The 14,317-nt window shown below is 47.7% G+C and overlaps 2 protein-coding genes across 2 annotated transcripts; both read left to right on the top strand.

Moving 5' to 3' along the window:
- The first annotated feature begins 371 nt into the window (after positions 1-371).
- LOC135369502 (uncharacterized) lies at positions 372-2,542 on the top strand. Its single transcript, XM_064603085.1, has 2 exons — positions 372-433; positions 2,007-2,542. Exons 1-2 carry the CDS (start codon positions 424-426, stop codon positions 2,540-2,542), a joined length of 546 nt encoding a protein of 181 aa, XP_064459155.1. The 5' UTR covers positions 372-423.
- A 1,046-nt stretch (positions 2,543-3,588) lies between these two features.
- LOC135369017 (microtubule-associated serine/threonine-protein kinase 3-like) lies at positions 3,589-13,866 on the top strand. The gene is made up of 11 exons (XM_064602617.1): positions 3,589-3,754; positions 4,353-4,439; positions 4,514-4,599; positions 5,552-5,622; positions 6,492-6,739; positions 8,729-8,966; positions 9,454-9,584; positions 10,208-10,337; positions 11,382-11,527; positions 12,077-12,427; positions 13,247-13,866. Exons 1-11 carry the CDS (start codon positions 3,635-3,637, stop codon positions 13,466-13,468), a joined length of 1,830 nt encoding a protein of 609 aa, XP_064458687.1. The 5' UTR covers positions 3,589-3,634; the 3' UTR covers positions 13,469-13,866.
- Positions 13,867-14,317: the final 451 nt, after the last annotated feature.

A 14,317-nucleotide genomic window follows, 5' to 3' on the forward strand; every position in this document is an offset into this window, starting at 1 on the left:
TTGCACCAAGAGAGCAAGATCAGTCGAACAATTTTTGAAGGAAGCGAAACTAACAATCCGAGAGAATCGTACATTTCTGCGAGAGAGAGATATTGCGGGGGCACTTTGCGAAGGCCACAGTTCCAATGAACCACGGATCAGTTCCAAGCCATATGCAGGTATGCTGCAGTGGCCAGGTACCCGCTGCATGATTATGTCGTGCCCAGCATTTACAGCGTCATGTCACCGGCCACAAGGCCTATATGCAGATGCCAACAAATCACTATGAACAAAGTTATTAAATTCTATCTGGAGATCATTTAATACTACGGCTTCTCTGCATGACTCAGAGCGGCAAACCATGTGTGTTTGGAAAAAGAAGTTGGCCACGCGCAAACTGGCGAGGTCCTTGGAATCGTTGACAGCTGGGCTTTCTCGGGCACCATGGCGGCGGGTCAGTACCACATCCTCCTTTGCCATGTCCGTAGCACAGACGTTTGACCGTCATATCTCCGCACGCCGTCGTCTCGCCGCTGTTAGGCATGCTGATAACGCTCATGATAATGTTCACAACACAACTGACATCGCTGTCAATAAGTCAATACTCGTCGGCGAGTCACTGACCTCGGAGATTTATGCGTTGCGTGATAACCGCAAAGTTGAATGTCGCGTTATCTCTTCGGCCGCGGCCGTGCAGTAAATCCGTCGATAATAAAGGTTGCTCGCTAACACACCAGGGAGTGGACAACGGCCCAGCCGAGGCGAGCTCCGTCTACACTCTTAAAAATGAACTTCACCGCATAGCACGCTCCTAGCCAACCATTATCTCGAATGATATCGTTATCTGCCCTGATTTGTTGAAAACACGGGGCGTACGCCTTTTCTGTGACAATTATGAACAGCATAAGTGTCACAGAAATGGCGTACGCCCCCGCTTTTCAACAAATCAGAGCAGATAACGATATCATTCGAGATAATGGTTGGGTAGGAGCGTGCTATGAGGTGAAGTTCATTTTTAAGAGTGTAGGGACAAACATAACGCACAGAGACTCCAAGAGCCTAAGGGACAAAGTCAACGAGTAATTCATGAAAAAGACACTGAGTGCCAGCGCCAAGGGCTGAACCGATAATCGGTCAGGGATGCTATCTTTACACCACATCCCTGTCCGGTAATGAAGAGGGTCCAGGTTCAACCCCTGGCCACTAGCACTCGTTGGCTTTTTCCTGAATTACTCGTTGAACCACTACTTGGACGAAAAAAAGATCATTTTTCGTTTCTGTGACAGCTCACATTAGCGTGGCGTCGTCAGCTATTGCCAATTACACTCAAGTGTTGTACTTTTCAGCGTACTTTGGCGCTGCCTTATATGAGGACAGTGCGCTTGTCAACAGCCATATGGTTCGCTAAAACAATACGATTATATAGAATGAGAATATCTTTCTAAAGTTCATATTCCTGAGAGGCTTATCTACAATGTACCAGTGTCCCAACACATAACCTCAGTGCTTCCTAAACTGGGAGTCGCGATAGGTTCAGCGGGGAGTCGCCAAGCGGCCCGGGAACTTGAAAAAGGGACGACAGCAGGTTCCGCCGAAGTCACTTCCGGAATTTTGGGCAGGGTTAGCAGGAGAGTACATGCTCTTGGGTGCTAAAGCCATGAGGATCCTCCTCCCCTTGGCCACGACAAACTTATGCGAACTTGGCTAACCGCGGTGGCGCCGATGAAAACAAAGTACATCGATAGCCGGAACTGAGAGTGGCTGTATCCAAACCCGACCCTCGCTTTGACAAACTGTGCTCTAACAAACAATCTCACTTCAGTAACATTACGAACAGGCATCCCAGCTGGCATGCGTTTTTCTTTTCTTCTTTCTTTTCTTTTCTCTTTCTTTCCTTCCTCTCTTTTTTTCTTTTTGCGACGGTTTCCGGCCTAGTTTGTTCACCATCGGGAAGCACCAGATTGGGAAGCACTGCATTACCGAGATTTACCCGACGCTTTCTCGCCTCATGAAAAATTGTATTGCAGCGCCGCCATCACAAGCCACCATGGAGGAGAAGAAGATGTCTGCCGTCAAAGTCGTCTTAACCCTCTTTCCTCGAATCCCCAAAGTAACGACGGTCCTCCTCGAATTCTTCATCAAACGAGAGAGCAAGGTGTCACTACAGAGGGAGCCTTTGCAGCATTTTGCCCAAGAACAAATCGTACTCGCCGCCCAGGACATCTTGGAAAAGCTCAACAGACAGATCATCACCTACCAGAACATCCGGGACACGGCGGAGAACCTCATTTGCTTGCATAACCTCGTCTACAAGAAGGATCCCGCCATAGCCAAGCAGCTGGGAGACACGTTTCGCCAATTGACCATCATTGTGGGAGAGCTGGCCACGTCCCTGGAGAAGGTGTCCGATGTGCCCCCGACCGATTGGATGGCAATCGGAGATACAGTAGTCAGCAAGACGGAAAAGTTGAACATCGCTGAACTGGCGCCATTCTGGACCTACATACCTAAGATGAAAGACTTCAATTGTGTCAAGCTACTCGGGGCTGGCGGCTTTGGGTAGGTCCATGGAGTCCTGCGGAAATTATGATTCTGGGGAGGCGCAATGGAATTCTGGGGTGGTATCATCAGCGAGTTTTAGGAAAGCGGAAGGTGTTCGCGATAACGGTTCCGAAAACATGATAAGCTATCTTTCATCATGATAAGCAAATGGCCCTGTTTCTTTGAATCGAGTACCCAAGCAGCACAATGTACTGAAAGTCGAGTGCAATAGGGGTGGACGGGTAGGTGGAAAGCCTTGAACAGATCCATGAAACTAAATAACATTGATAAGACACATACCGTCCACCCCCATAGCACTCGACTTTCAGTACATTGTGCTGCTTGGGGTGCCACGACATTGCTAAGCTTGGATTTCATAACTTCCTTTGTCGTATCGTTTTCGTAGAGTTCCTCCGACGTACTAAAACTTGTTATTAGCCCGTAAAGTGGTTAGCACGAGACTAATTTCTACAACCGTGCGTGCAAAAATCGCCTACCTATAGGCCCAACAGGGAGTGCTGGTGCAGGGTTTGCATCTTCTAGGAGGGTGTATGGCACCACACATAAGCTTGCTGCTGCCGTGTGGTTTCGAATAAAATACATTCGTTTCAAGAAAAGGTTGAGCTGAACTTAAAAGGATTATTTGCAAGCGAGCTGGTATAAACTTGGCGTGGGCAACGTATCCCTGGGTTGGGGTGAAGACGAGGAGGCGAACAAACTTACGTACAACAGAGGACAAGACAAGACAAGCGCAAGACAGGAGAAGTTGTACGTTCGTTTGTTCGTCCCCTTGTCTTCACGCCAAACTCAGCAATATATATACATTGAAGGGGAACGTATCCAGAATGCATCGCGTTCGTCTGGATCACAACCGTTTGTGGACAGATGTGTTTTAAGGCACCCCCGTGCTCGTCAAGGACCATCTGTTGCGTCTTCTCAGTATGTTCCACAGAGTCGCCCAAGCAGGAGGCGCAGCACGCCTGTGGGCAAGCGACAGTATGCTTCAGGCTTGACCGTTTCACTTTTATATCCTAATCCGGGGTTTTTTTCATTCGCTGACTGTTTCAGGGCTGTATACAAGGTGGTGCACAAGGCGAGCAATTTGGTGTGCACGATGAAGCTGGTGTCCAGCGGCCTATTCACCCGACACAAACAGGCATGCGTCGACAAGATCGTTGCCTCCATTATTCGAAGTCCGTTCCTCGTTCGATACTACTGCTGCTACGTCACAAAGGTACACGAACTACTCGCATTACATCTGGAGAAGGTTCTCATGATGATTCTCATTTCATTAGTTTTATCGAAGTGGGTGACACGTTTCGAATTTTGTGTGGAAAGTGAGCCTGGGAGACGCCCTCGGCTAGACCAGATAAAAGTAACCGATATCGCCGTTGTGACGCTATAGCCCATAGTTAACAGACTTATGACAAAATTAAAAAAAAAAAGAAGCGAGCTAATGGCACGCATCCATGACGAAAAACCCCGAGCGAGTTTTCGCCAGGTGTACGTGTGCGTCCTTTCCCCTTCTTGTCTTTCTTCTTTTTTTTTCTTTTTTTTTTTACCAAGTCTGGGGTTTTCCGCCATGCGCATGCGCGCCAAACCTATGTGCACACTGCATAGCACACAACCACAGAACTGCGGTGTCTTCACTCTTCTCGGACTGCCTGACACTCGAATTTGTTACGTAAAGCGCCATCTATCGAATGCGCGCAGAATGTCGCTCGGCGCCTCCGAAGCCATAGGCGCCGAACGCATGCGTACCTGCAGTCTTAAAGGGGCGCAGTCACATAGGAATGCTCGACCTGAAGGAGGGTACCGGTTTTGGTCCTTAGGACGCAATGGTGACGGTTATGGAATACATCTGCGGCGTGGACTTGATGAGAGTGTGCGACAAGGCTGGTTATCTGGCCACCAATGAGGTTTGTGTATTTCCAGCAACACTAAATGGCGCTTCTTACTCTTGTAACGCTTTCGATTCTTGATTTCAAAACAGATTCGCATAGTAACGGCACAGCTGATCCTCGCGGTAGAGCATCTTCATCTACGTGGATTCTTCCACAGGGACATCAAGGTATCAAAGTAAGCCGCTGTCACCAGACATTTCTACGAGCTTCTTCTCTGTAGCAGGTTTTCGCTTTGGATTGCTTAGATATGTTGTAGGGAGAAAACACCTAAGCCTATAGAAAATACGATATTTTCGAACAGATACTGCTCGCCTCGGCCAGATTCATTCTTAGCGTGTTTGTCGTACAGTGCACTGATTTCAGACCCGGTCTGCAGTTTCGGAATCTATGTGCCCCCTTGTATCAACGCTTTCCCTTACGGTCCCCCCCCCTATCATTTTATACAATACCCTCCCCTCCCCCCGGCTTGTATCATTTCATCCATGATTTATTCATTCTTAGTCAAGTGAGCTTTTCATTTTTGCTTTCGAACGACATCGCACTTACTATAAAGATGTCCTAAACACTCTCTCGACTCTTATGGTCCCTATACGAACCAACTGACGTTTTGTACGTCTTAATGTAAGAGACTCTCACTTTCATCGATGTGAACGTGCATTTCAAATTTTACAGAAAAAAACGGGGTAAAATGCTCGTACGAAGTCGGCTCCAAAAGTTATCCGGCTGCGACATCATGGCAGGGACCTCGTCCAGTAAGGGGGTTGGAAAGTAGCTCACGTGTTTACGAGGACCAATAGGGATCATAGAAGCCCGCGCTTCTAGATGACGTCAGAGGTCAACACGAAATGGGCCTCCAAAAAGGAGTAACTAGGGTGCTCTATAGTTATTATATTTAATAATTAATATTGATTATCTTTGTTGCCAAAGTGTCAGGACCTCTTTAATCGCTTCACCACTGGAGTTCCTGTCCCAACTCAGAATTTAGGAAAATGTATATACTTTGCGGTTATGCTCCTGTCCAGCTTGCTTCGCGCGAAGTATTTTGGGTTTGTACACCAGGCAGGACGTTAGCCGTTTGTGAAATGTCATGGGATGACGGTTATTCTAAGCGTTTGTGTTTAATGCAGCATGTTGATAATACCTGGAGGTCGGGTTAAAGTGATCGACTTCGACACAAATAAAGAATGTATTGGACACTGTAAGTACTTCGCTTTTTGTCATGCGGTTCTGTTATGCAAGTCACGGACCATGCTTTGGAAAATATCCTAGACACCGCAGGAAAACTTCCGCTAACTTTGCGATGCGTACACAGAATTAAGAAGAAAATGAACGTGTGTTTAGTCCAGGACAGTAAATTCCGATAAGAAACTATGGTACCGTGCCACCAATAGCTGACTTCCTCGACTGGATTCGTTCCCGCAACCTCGGGAATGGACGTGAGAATTGCAGATTGCGAGGGCATAAACGTTTGCATTACGGTCTATATAATAATAGATAGCAGCGCTCCAGCTCTGGTATGGCTCCAGTTCTGGTATGGCACCATTAGAATCGTAGAATCATAACGCGGACTTGTTTGTACAAAAATAAAGAGTATCCCGACAACCCCCAGTTAAGAATCCACATCGTCTAATGTTGACACCGCCTAGAACACGCGCGAGTCAACGAAAACTAACTAGCATTGGTCTCACAACAGCATAATAGGTACATAAGCTAGCCAACGTCACTTCGTCTAGTGTTTCTCCAGCGAGTCCGCCCTGCTTAACGTAAATGTCGGTGAAATGTATATTTCATTCGCTAAAACTACTTCGACGGACATTGCTAACACGCGAAAGCTGGATATCAGTGTCTGTTTGAAACAAGCGGTCATTCTCAGACCTCGCAGATACAAGCTCCGATTTTGCAATTTGTAATTTTAGCGTTGTGGGAAAAAATCGCTTTTATCGCTTTTAATACGGCATTGTGGGTTCTGAGATCCGGAATAATTTTGAGCGCTGGGATATCGTGCATACCCGAGAGACATATCCGCGCGGTTGGCAGCGTTGTGGAGAAAGCAAATCTTCTCTTCAGTTTCCAGAAGGTGCATGAAAGGATATTTCTTGAAAACGGCCTTCGAGTACAACGACGGCGAATGTGCGGGAACAGTGCCTTACATGGCACCGGAAATCCTGAAGAGGAGACCATACGGACGGGCTTGCGACTGGTGGTCCGTTGGGTGTACTTTCTTCAAGATGATGACGGGTCACGTGCCCTTTCGAGGCGACACCAAGGAAGACTTGCGGTCCAAGATCATGAACGCGCCTCTTAAGTGGCCACCAGTAAGAAATTCCATTGTTTGAGACGACGCAGTCACCATTTTTAAATCTTCCGCAATATTGCATTCGTCCCAATCGCTTAGTATACAGTGCTACCCAGACTGTGAGTCGCGACGGGTTCAGCGGAGGGCCACACTCTTTAAAAAAATGGTGTACTTTAACTCCTTTTTTCTTGCCACATATATCACTCCCTTTTGGAGAGTATAATTACTCTCAAAAAGGAGTCTCCTTACTCCCACAAGGGAGTAACATTGCTCCCTTACTCCCTACCTGAGGGTAATATTAGTCTCCAGCATGGAGTTCGAATGTAACCCCACTCCCTAAAGAGAGTGAGGTGACTCCTTTTTGAGAGTAATTGTACTCTCCAAATGGGAGTGATATATGTGGCAAGAAAAAGGAGTTAAAGTACACCTTTTTTTAAGAGTGCACGACGAGGGCCCATGAACATGAATAAGGGACAGCAACAGTTTTCGCAGAAGGCACTTCCCTAATTTTGGGCAGGGTAGAGTCACTAGATAAGCTACGCTTCAGAGTACCGACACTGAGTTCCAAAAGCGAGCATGCGCCATCTTGTTTCCGCGCCACGCTAAAGCGTAGCTTATTTAGTGACTCTAACTGTGTCCAAACTCTGCACTCGTTCTGACACCCTGTTGCTTTAACAAACAAGCTCATTTTAGTCATAAGGAAGCATCATCCCTGCTGGCATATGTTTTGTCTCGCTTTTTGCGATGGGTTGTGGCCCTGCGGATTCCCTCTGACTTACGTGGCACATAAAACGTCAGCGTCAATTTTGTGTATTACGGTTCCCGTGCTCAAAGCCGGAAGCTCGTGGCATCACGAAAAGACGGTGAGGGTGGCAAAGTTTGGGAAGCACTGGTTTTAGTATATTAAACGTACTGCAAAGCAGTACACTCTAAATCTTTTCACACCTTTAAAGGTGTAATAACGTGCATGGCGTACGCCTTTTTAGGTGTAATTTTGGTAACATCATAATGGAGCACGGTTTCGCACAAATTTTCTTTACTCGAGTGTTGTCTGTCCTCCAAAAATTCAGTCTTGCAACATCTCAACATTGCTCAACAGTATTGTAGACACTTGCACGTGCTCGATTATCGATAGCGATGCATATATGCATTAGCTCGTACCTACGATATCCAAGACATAATGAAAGCAAGATTTGCACTGACACTTGATCTTTAGTAATGCTTTCCAAATTTTGTAAAATATCATCCTGGAGATGCAATGTTACGCAACCAGGTTGAATGTACATAGCGCACACCTTTAAAGGTGTGGAAAAGTTTACAGTGTAGAGCTGCAATCTCGTCAATCTGCGGTCGCCGCCCCGAAAACGCGCTTTAATACACCTATGGCATCCGAAACCTCGTTGTACAGGCAAACAATACAGCCGGACCTTTTTGTCCGGGGACGATTTTTCCGGATCCCGTTCCGATTGTAGGTCAAGGCCGGAGCTTGAAAAGCAGTCATACAGGAAATTGAAAAATATGACAGCGACACCTAGTAGCAGCGGCGCAGCCGAGTGGGGAGTTTCGGTGACTCAACCATTCCGAAATCGTACCTTTGGCTGTGTTTATGGAAGAGAGAAACGGGGACGATAAACCCCATCCTCCATGTAAAGTACCCGTAGAATCCCACCCGAAATAATTTTCTGGCTTGGTTACTGCCTAATTGTGCGGCGTCGGTTCGTCTCCGCGCCTCTATTCCGTCTATGTACCTTATATCCCTGCCACACGTGCACTCTCCAATTATCATTGAAACCAATCGCCATTGAACACGGGAGTGGCGCCATCTAGGGTGTAACGTGTCAACAGTTCAGGGAGCATTGCATCCAATGCATTTTGCGAAGTTGACACGTCACACGCTTGGTGGCGCCACGCGCGTGTTCAATGACCATTGAATTCAAGGATCATTGAAAGCTGCCCGTGCGGCAGGGGTATCGCTGTTCCACCCTTCCCACGCGTGGGTTGCCTTTAGGTTGACCAGCATCCACTGTCTGCCACACCAGAAGCAAAAGACATGGCGTTCAAGATGCTGAAGAAGAACCCGGTCGAGCGTCTGGGTTCCAACCACTACGCTGACATTAAGAACCACCCGTTCTTCGCCCGATTCAACTGGAAAAGGCTTTCAGCGACACGAGACCTCTGTGAGATCCCGGCCATCCAGGAGATTATGGGTGGCGATAAAACCAAGAAGGCGTTGGAACAGCATCTGAGTAAGTTTAACCAACGCCAATTATATCGAACGATGGCCTTCTCGCGATCCGCGACATGACTGAACGAACGGGTCGCATTCAAGCACACAGGTAGCCATTCGTAGCCAACAGGTAGTGTCTGCTGCGATTAAACGAAGCAGACGACACAGACGCCATGCGAATTAAGAGCGCTATCTCCTACTCATTTTTTCGAAACTTCTCCATCACCATTACACGTCTAACGTGGAAACGATAGGTCTCGTTCATATCTCCAAGTTTCCTGTCCACAGTAGACGTAGCATTCTGTCACGAAATCCTACAACTTCTCATGTTTCGGCGCCTGCTTCTGATCGATAAATGACGCTGTGTTGCTGTCACATCTGCCAAGCGAAACACTTCAGTCCTCACATCACGAGTCCTCAGAGATACGTAATTGCATATCAAATGATATGACTCTTCTTCGAGTAGGTACAGAAGCTGTCCATTAAAAATGTCAATGATAATGCAGCTGTTGAAGCTTCGACCTCTGCCAAGAAGAAGCAATTGCTGAAGGTGGAAAACATGGTCGACGTGGACGCTCAGAGCCAGCTACCTCTCTACACCTACATGTCTCCAAGCTTCAAGAAGCTCGTGACTGAGGTAAGCCCACAGTGCATAAGCGTTGTGCTTTCGCGGCGTCTGCTTCAGAACGGTAAATGTCACTGTGCAGCTGTAAGATACGCCAATGTTGTCCAGATCAAGGGTGCAGTGGCGCAGACCATAACCAAGACAAGTCAAGTCGCGAGTATGCGCACGTAATGGCGTATCTTGCCGCGGTATAGCGAGGACTGGCGCTATTTTGCGTAGCCTCTATGTGGTTCACTGTAGGGCAGCACTATAGCACTCTCTCAGTTCACTCATAGACCTGTTGCTCTGGGCCAGGTGGCGCGAGTGAGCAGCAACGTCAGCGCCCCAAATTATGCAACACGCGGTAGTTTAGCAGACGACGCGGCACTTTCAAATACACGGTCTCGAGTTGTTCGCACTTTTCAAGAAGCACCGCTTTTTCTGCGGATTCCCTACAGATCTTGTAGCTTTCCTTGGCAACGTACCGTTTGAAACACCATGCAAAACCCGCTGATGAAACTACCTAGTGTTGGGATCCGTGGCCGTTTGGGCCCGAAATGGCGCTGTGCAAATTTCACTGCAACAGCCCTACAGTAGCTGGTTTCCCGTTGTGTAATGTCTCCCCTTACGAAGCGCTCACTGTTGTATACTTTCAGTGTAAGAAAGGTCCAATGAAGGTCAACCCGTCGTACATGAAGACAGCCAGCGGTGACTCAGAAGAAATGGATTACCGAAAAGCGTCAGACACAGATGTTGCTGTTGGTATCAGCCTTTATGCAAAGCCATGTAAGCGTCCCATCTTGATCCCGAGTATTTGTAGGATTGTTACTGCTCGCTTCTGTAAACAACCTTCCTTACGGTCTTAGCTACTGACCTTGCCCCTTGCGTATGCTTCGAGCACGAATAAACGAACGATGCGCAATTAATCGAGCAGTCTGCTAGGAGCGATCATGCAAAACATGGCATTGGCATGCTGCGTGATCACTGCGCAATTCGATTTACAAACACTCCCTGAGAAAGTAGTCCGTTTGTGCGGGGCATAGAAATCATAAGTAGAAAGGCTAGAAGAAAAGCTGGCGGACAGAGTGATGGGGCAGAGCAAAGGAGTTGTACCGAGGCAAGACCCTCTCCCAATGTCCAAATCCGGGAGGCGCCATGATCGATATTTTGGATTGGGCCGGATTCCGCCACAGCCTTTCCACGTGTGAAGACCAGGCGCGTTCGGCGCAAACGGTATCCAATCCAATGCAAGTCGCTTCCGCTTTCGCTCTGCTCCGCGTCCCATGCCGTGTGCGACGAAGTGTGCTTGTTTTGTCTGCCATCATCTGTGCGCTTGGATTCTCTAGGGAACGAGTGTCGCACGGTTTAAACCTTGTGCTGCAACATGAAAAAAACAGCGCATGGAACTCGTAGGAGCCAGAGTTCGTAACACGCTAGGCCTACCGTATCCATAATGGCGGCCCACATGTTCAGATGCTCCTCTTCGCGGGCTAGTTATTATGAGAGCTCTATGGTGCGGGGTGACGTGACCTTGAAATTGTAGATTGATCTGGCAGCACGATCTACGCTGTCAAATACGATCCAAACTCAACTGGCTGCGTCCAAAACAAGATATGGACAGGTCTTTCCACAATTTTCATTGCACATTACATTACTGTGCAATAGGCGGGTAAATCGTGCCGGAACTCTAGAAGGTCCAGATTCAAACCCTTTCATATATGAAATCTATGTCGTCTCGAGACGTAAACCCCAATTGCTATTATTAGTAGTAGTATTTCATATAAGGGCTTCTTCGTGATGATCACTCTGTTTTACACTTACAATTTGCAGCTGAAACAACGGACAAGTCCCCGATTGCCAAGGAAAAGATTGACGTGATGCTCTTCAGAGAGAGGACCATGGGAAAGTTCTGGGGCTTCGGCGTCACACTATGTAAAGTCCTCGGGGAACAGTCCAAGCCGTTTTTCTTGGTTGAGGTGAGGAAGCACAGAGTGCTCGTCGCCCTGAGAATGCGCTTTTATAAATGTATGGCAATCGAAATCTTGTTATAAAGACGAACAATAGAGCGAATACCAAACTTCGTTATAAAGAGTAACCGATATGTCGAATACGAAACATCCTTATGAAGAAAATCTCATAACCCGAATTCAAAACTTCATTTTAAAGCGGGAAAGAAACAAAGAAAAGAAAACAATGTGCCAGTTGCAGTAAGCCCTCTGCATTTTTTTTAACGTAACCCCACAGAAATAGCTGTCTGTCAGAAATTACGCTTGTGCTGGGCACCCTGTGTTCTAATGAGGTCACACATTGCTCAAGGGATACACAAAGCTCTATAGCGTCTGCTCTAGCGTCGAATGTGAGAGGAGCCAGAGACTCAGTTATTCCTATTGGTCGTCGTAATCACATGACCTGTTTCGCGGCCGCCTCATTGGCGGAAATGCTTGCTGTGACATCACAGCAGGCGTGCCATCTAGTGAGGGGTGACGTCATTAGATAAACACAAGGAATTCGTTCAATACTTGCAGAAAGTTAAACGAGGCAGCCCAGCGGAGGCGTCCCACGTTCTGGAGGGCGACGTTGTCGTGGCCGTGAACGGCAGGGACGTCAGTGCCATGTCCTTGCCGCAGGTGAAGGGCTTGATCGAGGGTTCTGACGACCAGGTGGTGTTGACTGTCTTATCGTCGAGTGCCTTCCGACTGCTCGAGTCTCGAAGAGATATGGACGAGATTTTGAGGACAGTCGATAAGCAGACCCTCACACTCCGAGCCATTGCGTCCACATGCGGCGGGGCTGGCAACTATGGATTCAAGACCTTCGAGGCGAAGGCGTGGAACGAAAGGCGGAAGGCGCTCGTCCATTGCCACGTTATCAACAAGGTGGGTAATGCCAGAGAGACTCCCTTATCCTAGCGTCCCGACAGAGTATCATCTGATAAGGCGGGTCCTGCTACGCACTCACGTGAAGGTCGACATGGCGTATCGGTGAGCCCGATCATGCCGGATGTTAGCGCTCTCACGAGATAACATATCACACCTGCTCTGTTTGCAATTGTGATGTTATCGGGTGAGTGCATTAATATGCGGCATGATCCGAGCTCAGCGATACGCCATGTCGCGACCTTCACGAGGAGTTCGTAGCAGGGCACGAACTCACGCCTTATCAGATGATTCTGTTCGTGAGTTTAGAAGACCCGAAACGCTAGAGTCACTAAATAAGCTTCGCTTCAGAGTATCGACACTGAGGTCCAAGGGAGAGCAGGAGCGCCATCTTGTTTCAGCACCGGTACCATCCCCAGTTCAGGATCGAAGACGGCTAACATAATGCTCGCTGTGGGATAGAGAAGCGTGTATGATTGTTGCGCGATAATCCGTGTATTGTCCACCAGAGCTCCCGAAGATGTCAAGGTGAGCTCGAGGCCGTCAACTGCTGCTTGTAAACGAAAGCAACATTTCAGCCGCGCACGGTAGATGGCATCGTACGCTGACGTGCGCAGTGCGCGTGCGCGTGGGTAGCGTGGCGCGAAAACAAGATGGCGCATGCTCGCTCTTGGAACTCAGTGTCGATACTCTGAAGCGTAGCTCATTTAGTGACTCTACGAAACGCCGAGCTATGATCGCGGCATATACTCCAATGAAGGGGGGAACCTGTGAATCGCACTGACGAGGTTTTCCCGTTTCCGATGCTGTGTCGTTCAGATTGAAGGAGCGCAGGTCCTGACTGCAGGAAAAGCAATCTACCAGGGCGACATCTTGACCATGGTGGACGGACAGCCGGTGGACAATCTGGATGCGTACGGCGTGAAGGCAGCCCTCGCCAGTGGAAATAAGCCTGAAATGTCCATAACGGTCGCTGCCATCTCACCCTTGCGTATCAAGCGTCCTTCCTTCACAAGATTACACGAGACTCTTCGCATGTAGCTGGCCACTATGGTATTGGCAGTGTTATTGTTCGTCTACGGATTATGTGTTACTTGAGCAGTGAATGACGTAGTATAACACTAAATTATAGTAAACTTGACACTATATACTAAATGACATTCGTCACTCGATTGTGGGTTTCGGCTCTTGAAAGGTGCGGTAGCTCACCTTTATTACCTGGCTCTTAAGCCAGTGACCTTCGGGAAATAAGCTTTAATCGGATAATAGGGATGATAGAGATGAGGATAATAGAGATGGCAGTGTGTAGGAACAGCTCATTTGTATAATGTGTTATTGATATAGCCCCGTTTTGAGGATAAATCCGACTGAATGAAGAAATGGGGATAGCAATGATAGGCTAGTTCGTGATCACCAATAAAAAATTCATTACTGTCTCATGTGTGATCCCTCCTTCAACGTATTAAAAGGTATTAACGTAATTGAAATGAACGTTGTTAACGCAGTTTTAAATTAACGCGTTCAGAAGTTCAAACAAAAAAAATTGTTGTTGTTGGATATGTAATTCCTCCTTTAACGTGTTTAAAACTGTTGTGTGTTCATTTGAAATAACGTTGTTTTCAATTAATGCAGCTTATGCCCCCTGTCACACGTGCACTCTTCAATGATCACTGAAACCAATCGTCACTGAACACGCGCGTAGCGCCATCTAGGGTGTACCGTGTCAACCTTGCATGGAGCATTTGATCCAATGCTTTCTGCGAAGTTGACACGTTGCACGCTTGGTGGGACCATGCGCGTGTCCAAAGATCATTGAATTCAATTATCTTTGAAAACTGCCCGTGTGGCAGGGGTATTAATTACTCTCTGCGGGTGCGTTTGCGGTTTCTC

This window comes from Ornithodoros turicata, chromosome 9 (genome assembly GCF_037126465.1).
Source record: "Ornithodoros turicata isolate Travis chromosome 9, ASM3712646v1, whole genome shotgun sequence".
NCBI classification, from domain to species: domain Eukaryota; kingdom Metazoa; phylum Arthropoda; class Arachnida; order Ixodida; family Argasidae; genus Ornithodoros; species Ornithodoros turicata.

Coding starts and splice junctions, on each gene's coding strand:
- LOC135369017 (XM_064602617.1), top strand. CDS start 3,635: ATGAAGCTGGTGTCCAGCGGCCTATTCACCCGACACAAACAGGCATGC. Junction 10,338..11,381: donor CAGCCTTTATGCAAAGCCAT/GTAAGCGTCCCA, acceptor TACAATTTGCAG/CTGAAACAACGGACAAGTCC. Junction 11,528..12,076: donor AGCCGTTTTTCTTGGTTGAG/GTGAGGAAGCAC, acceptor CAATACTTGCAG/AAAGTTAAACGAGGCAGCCC.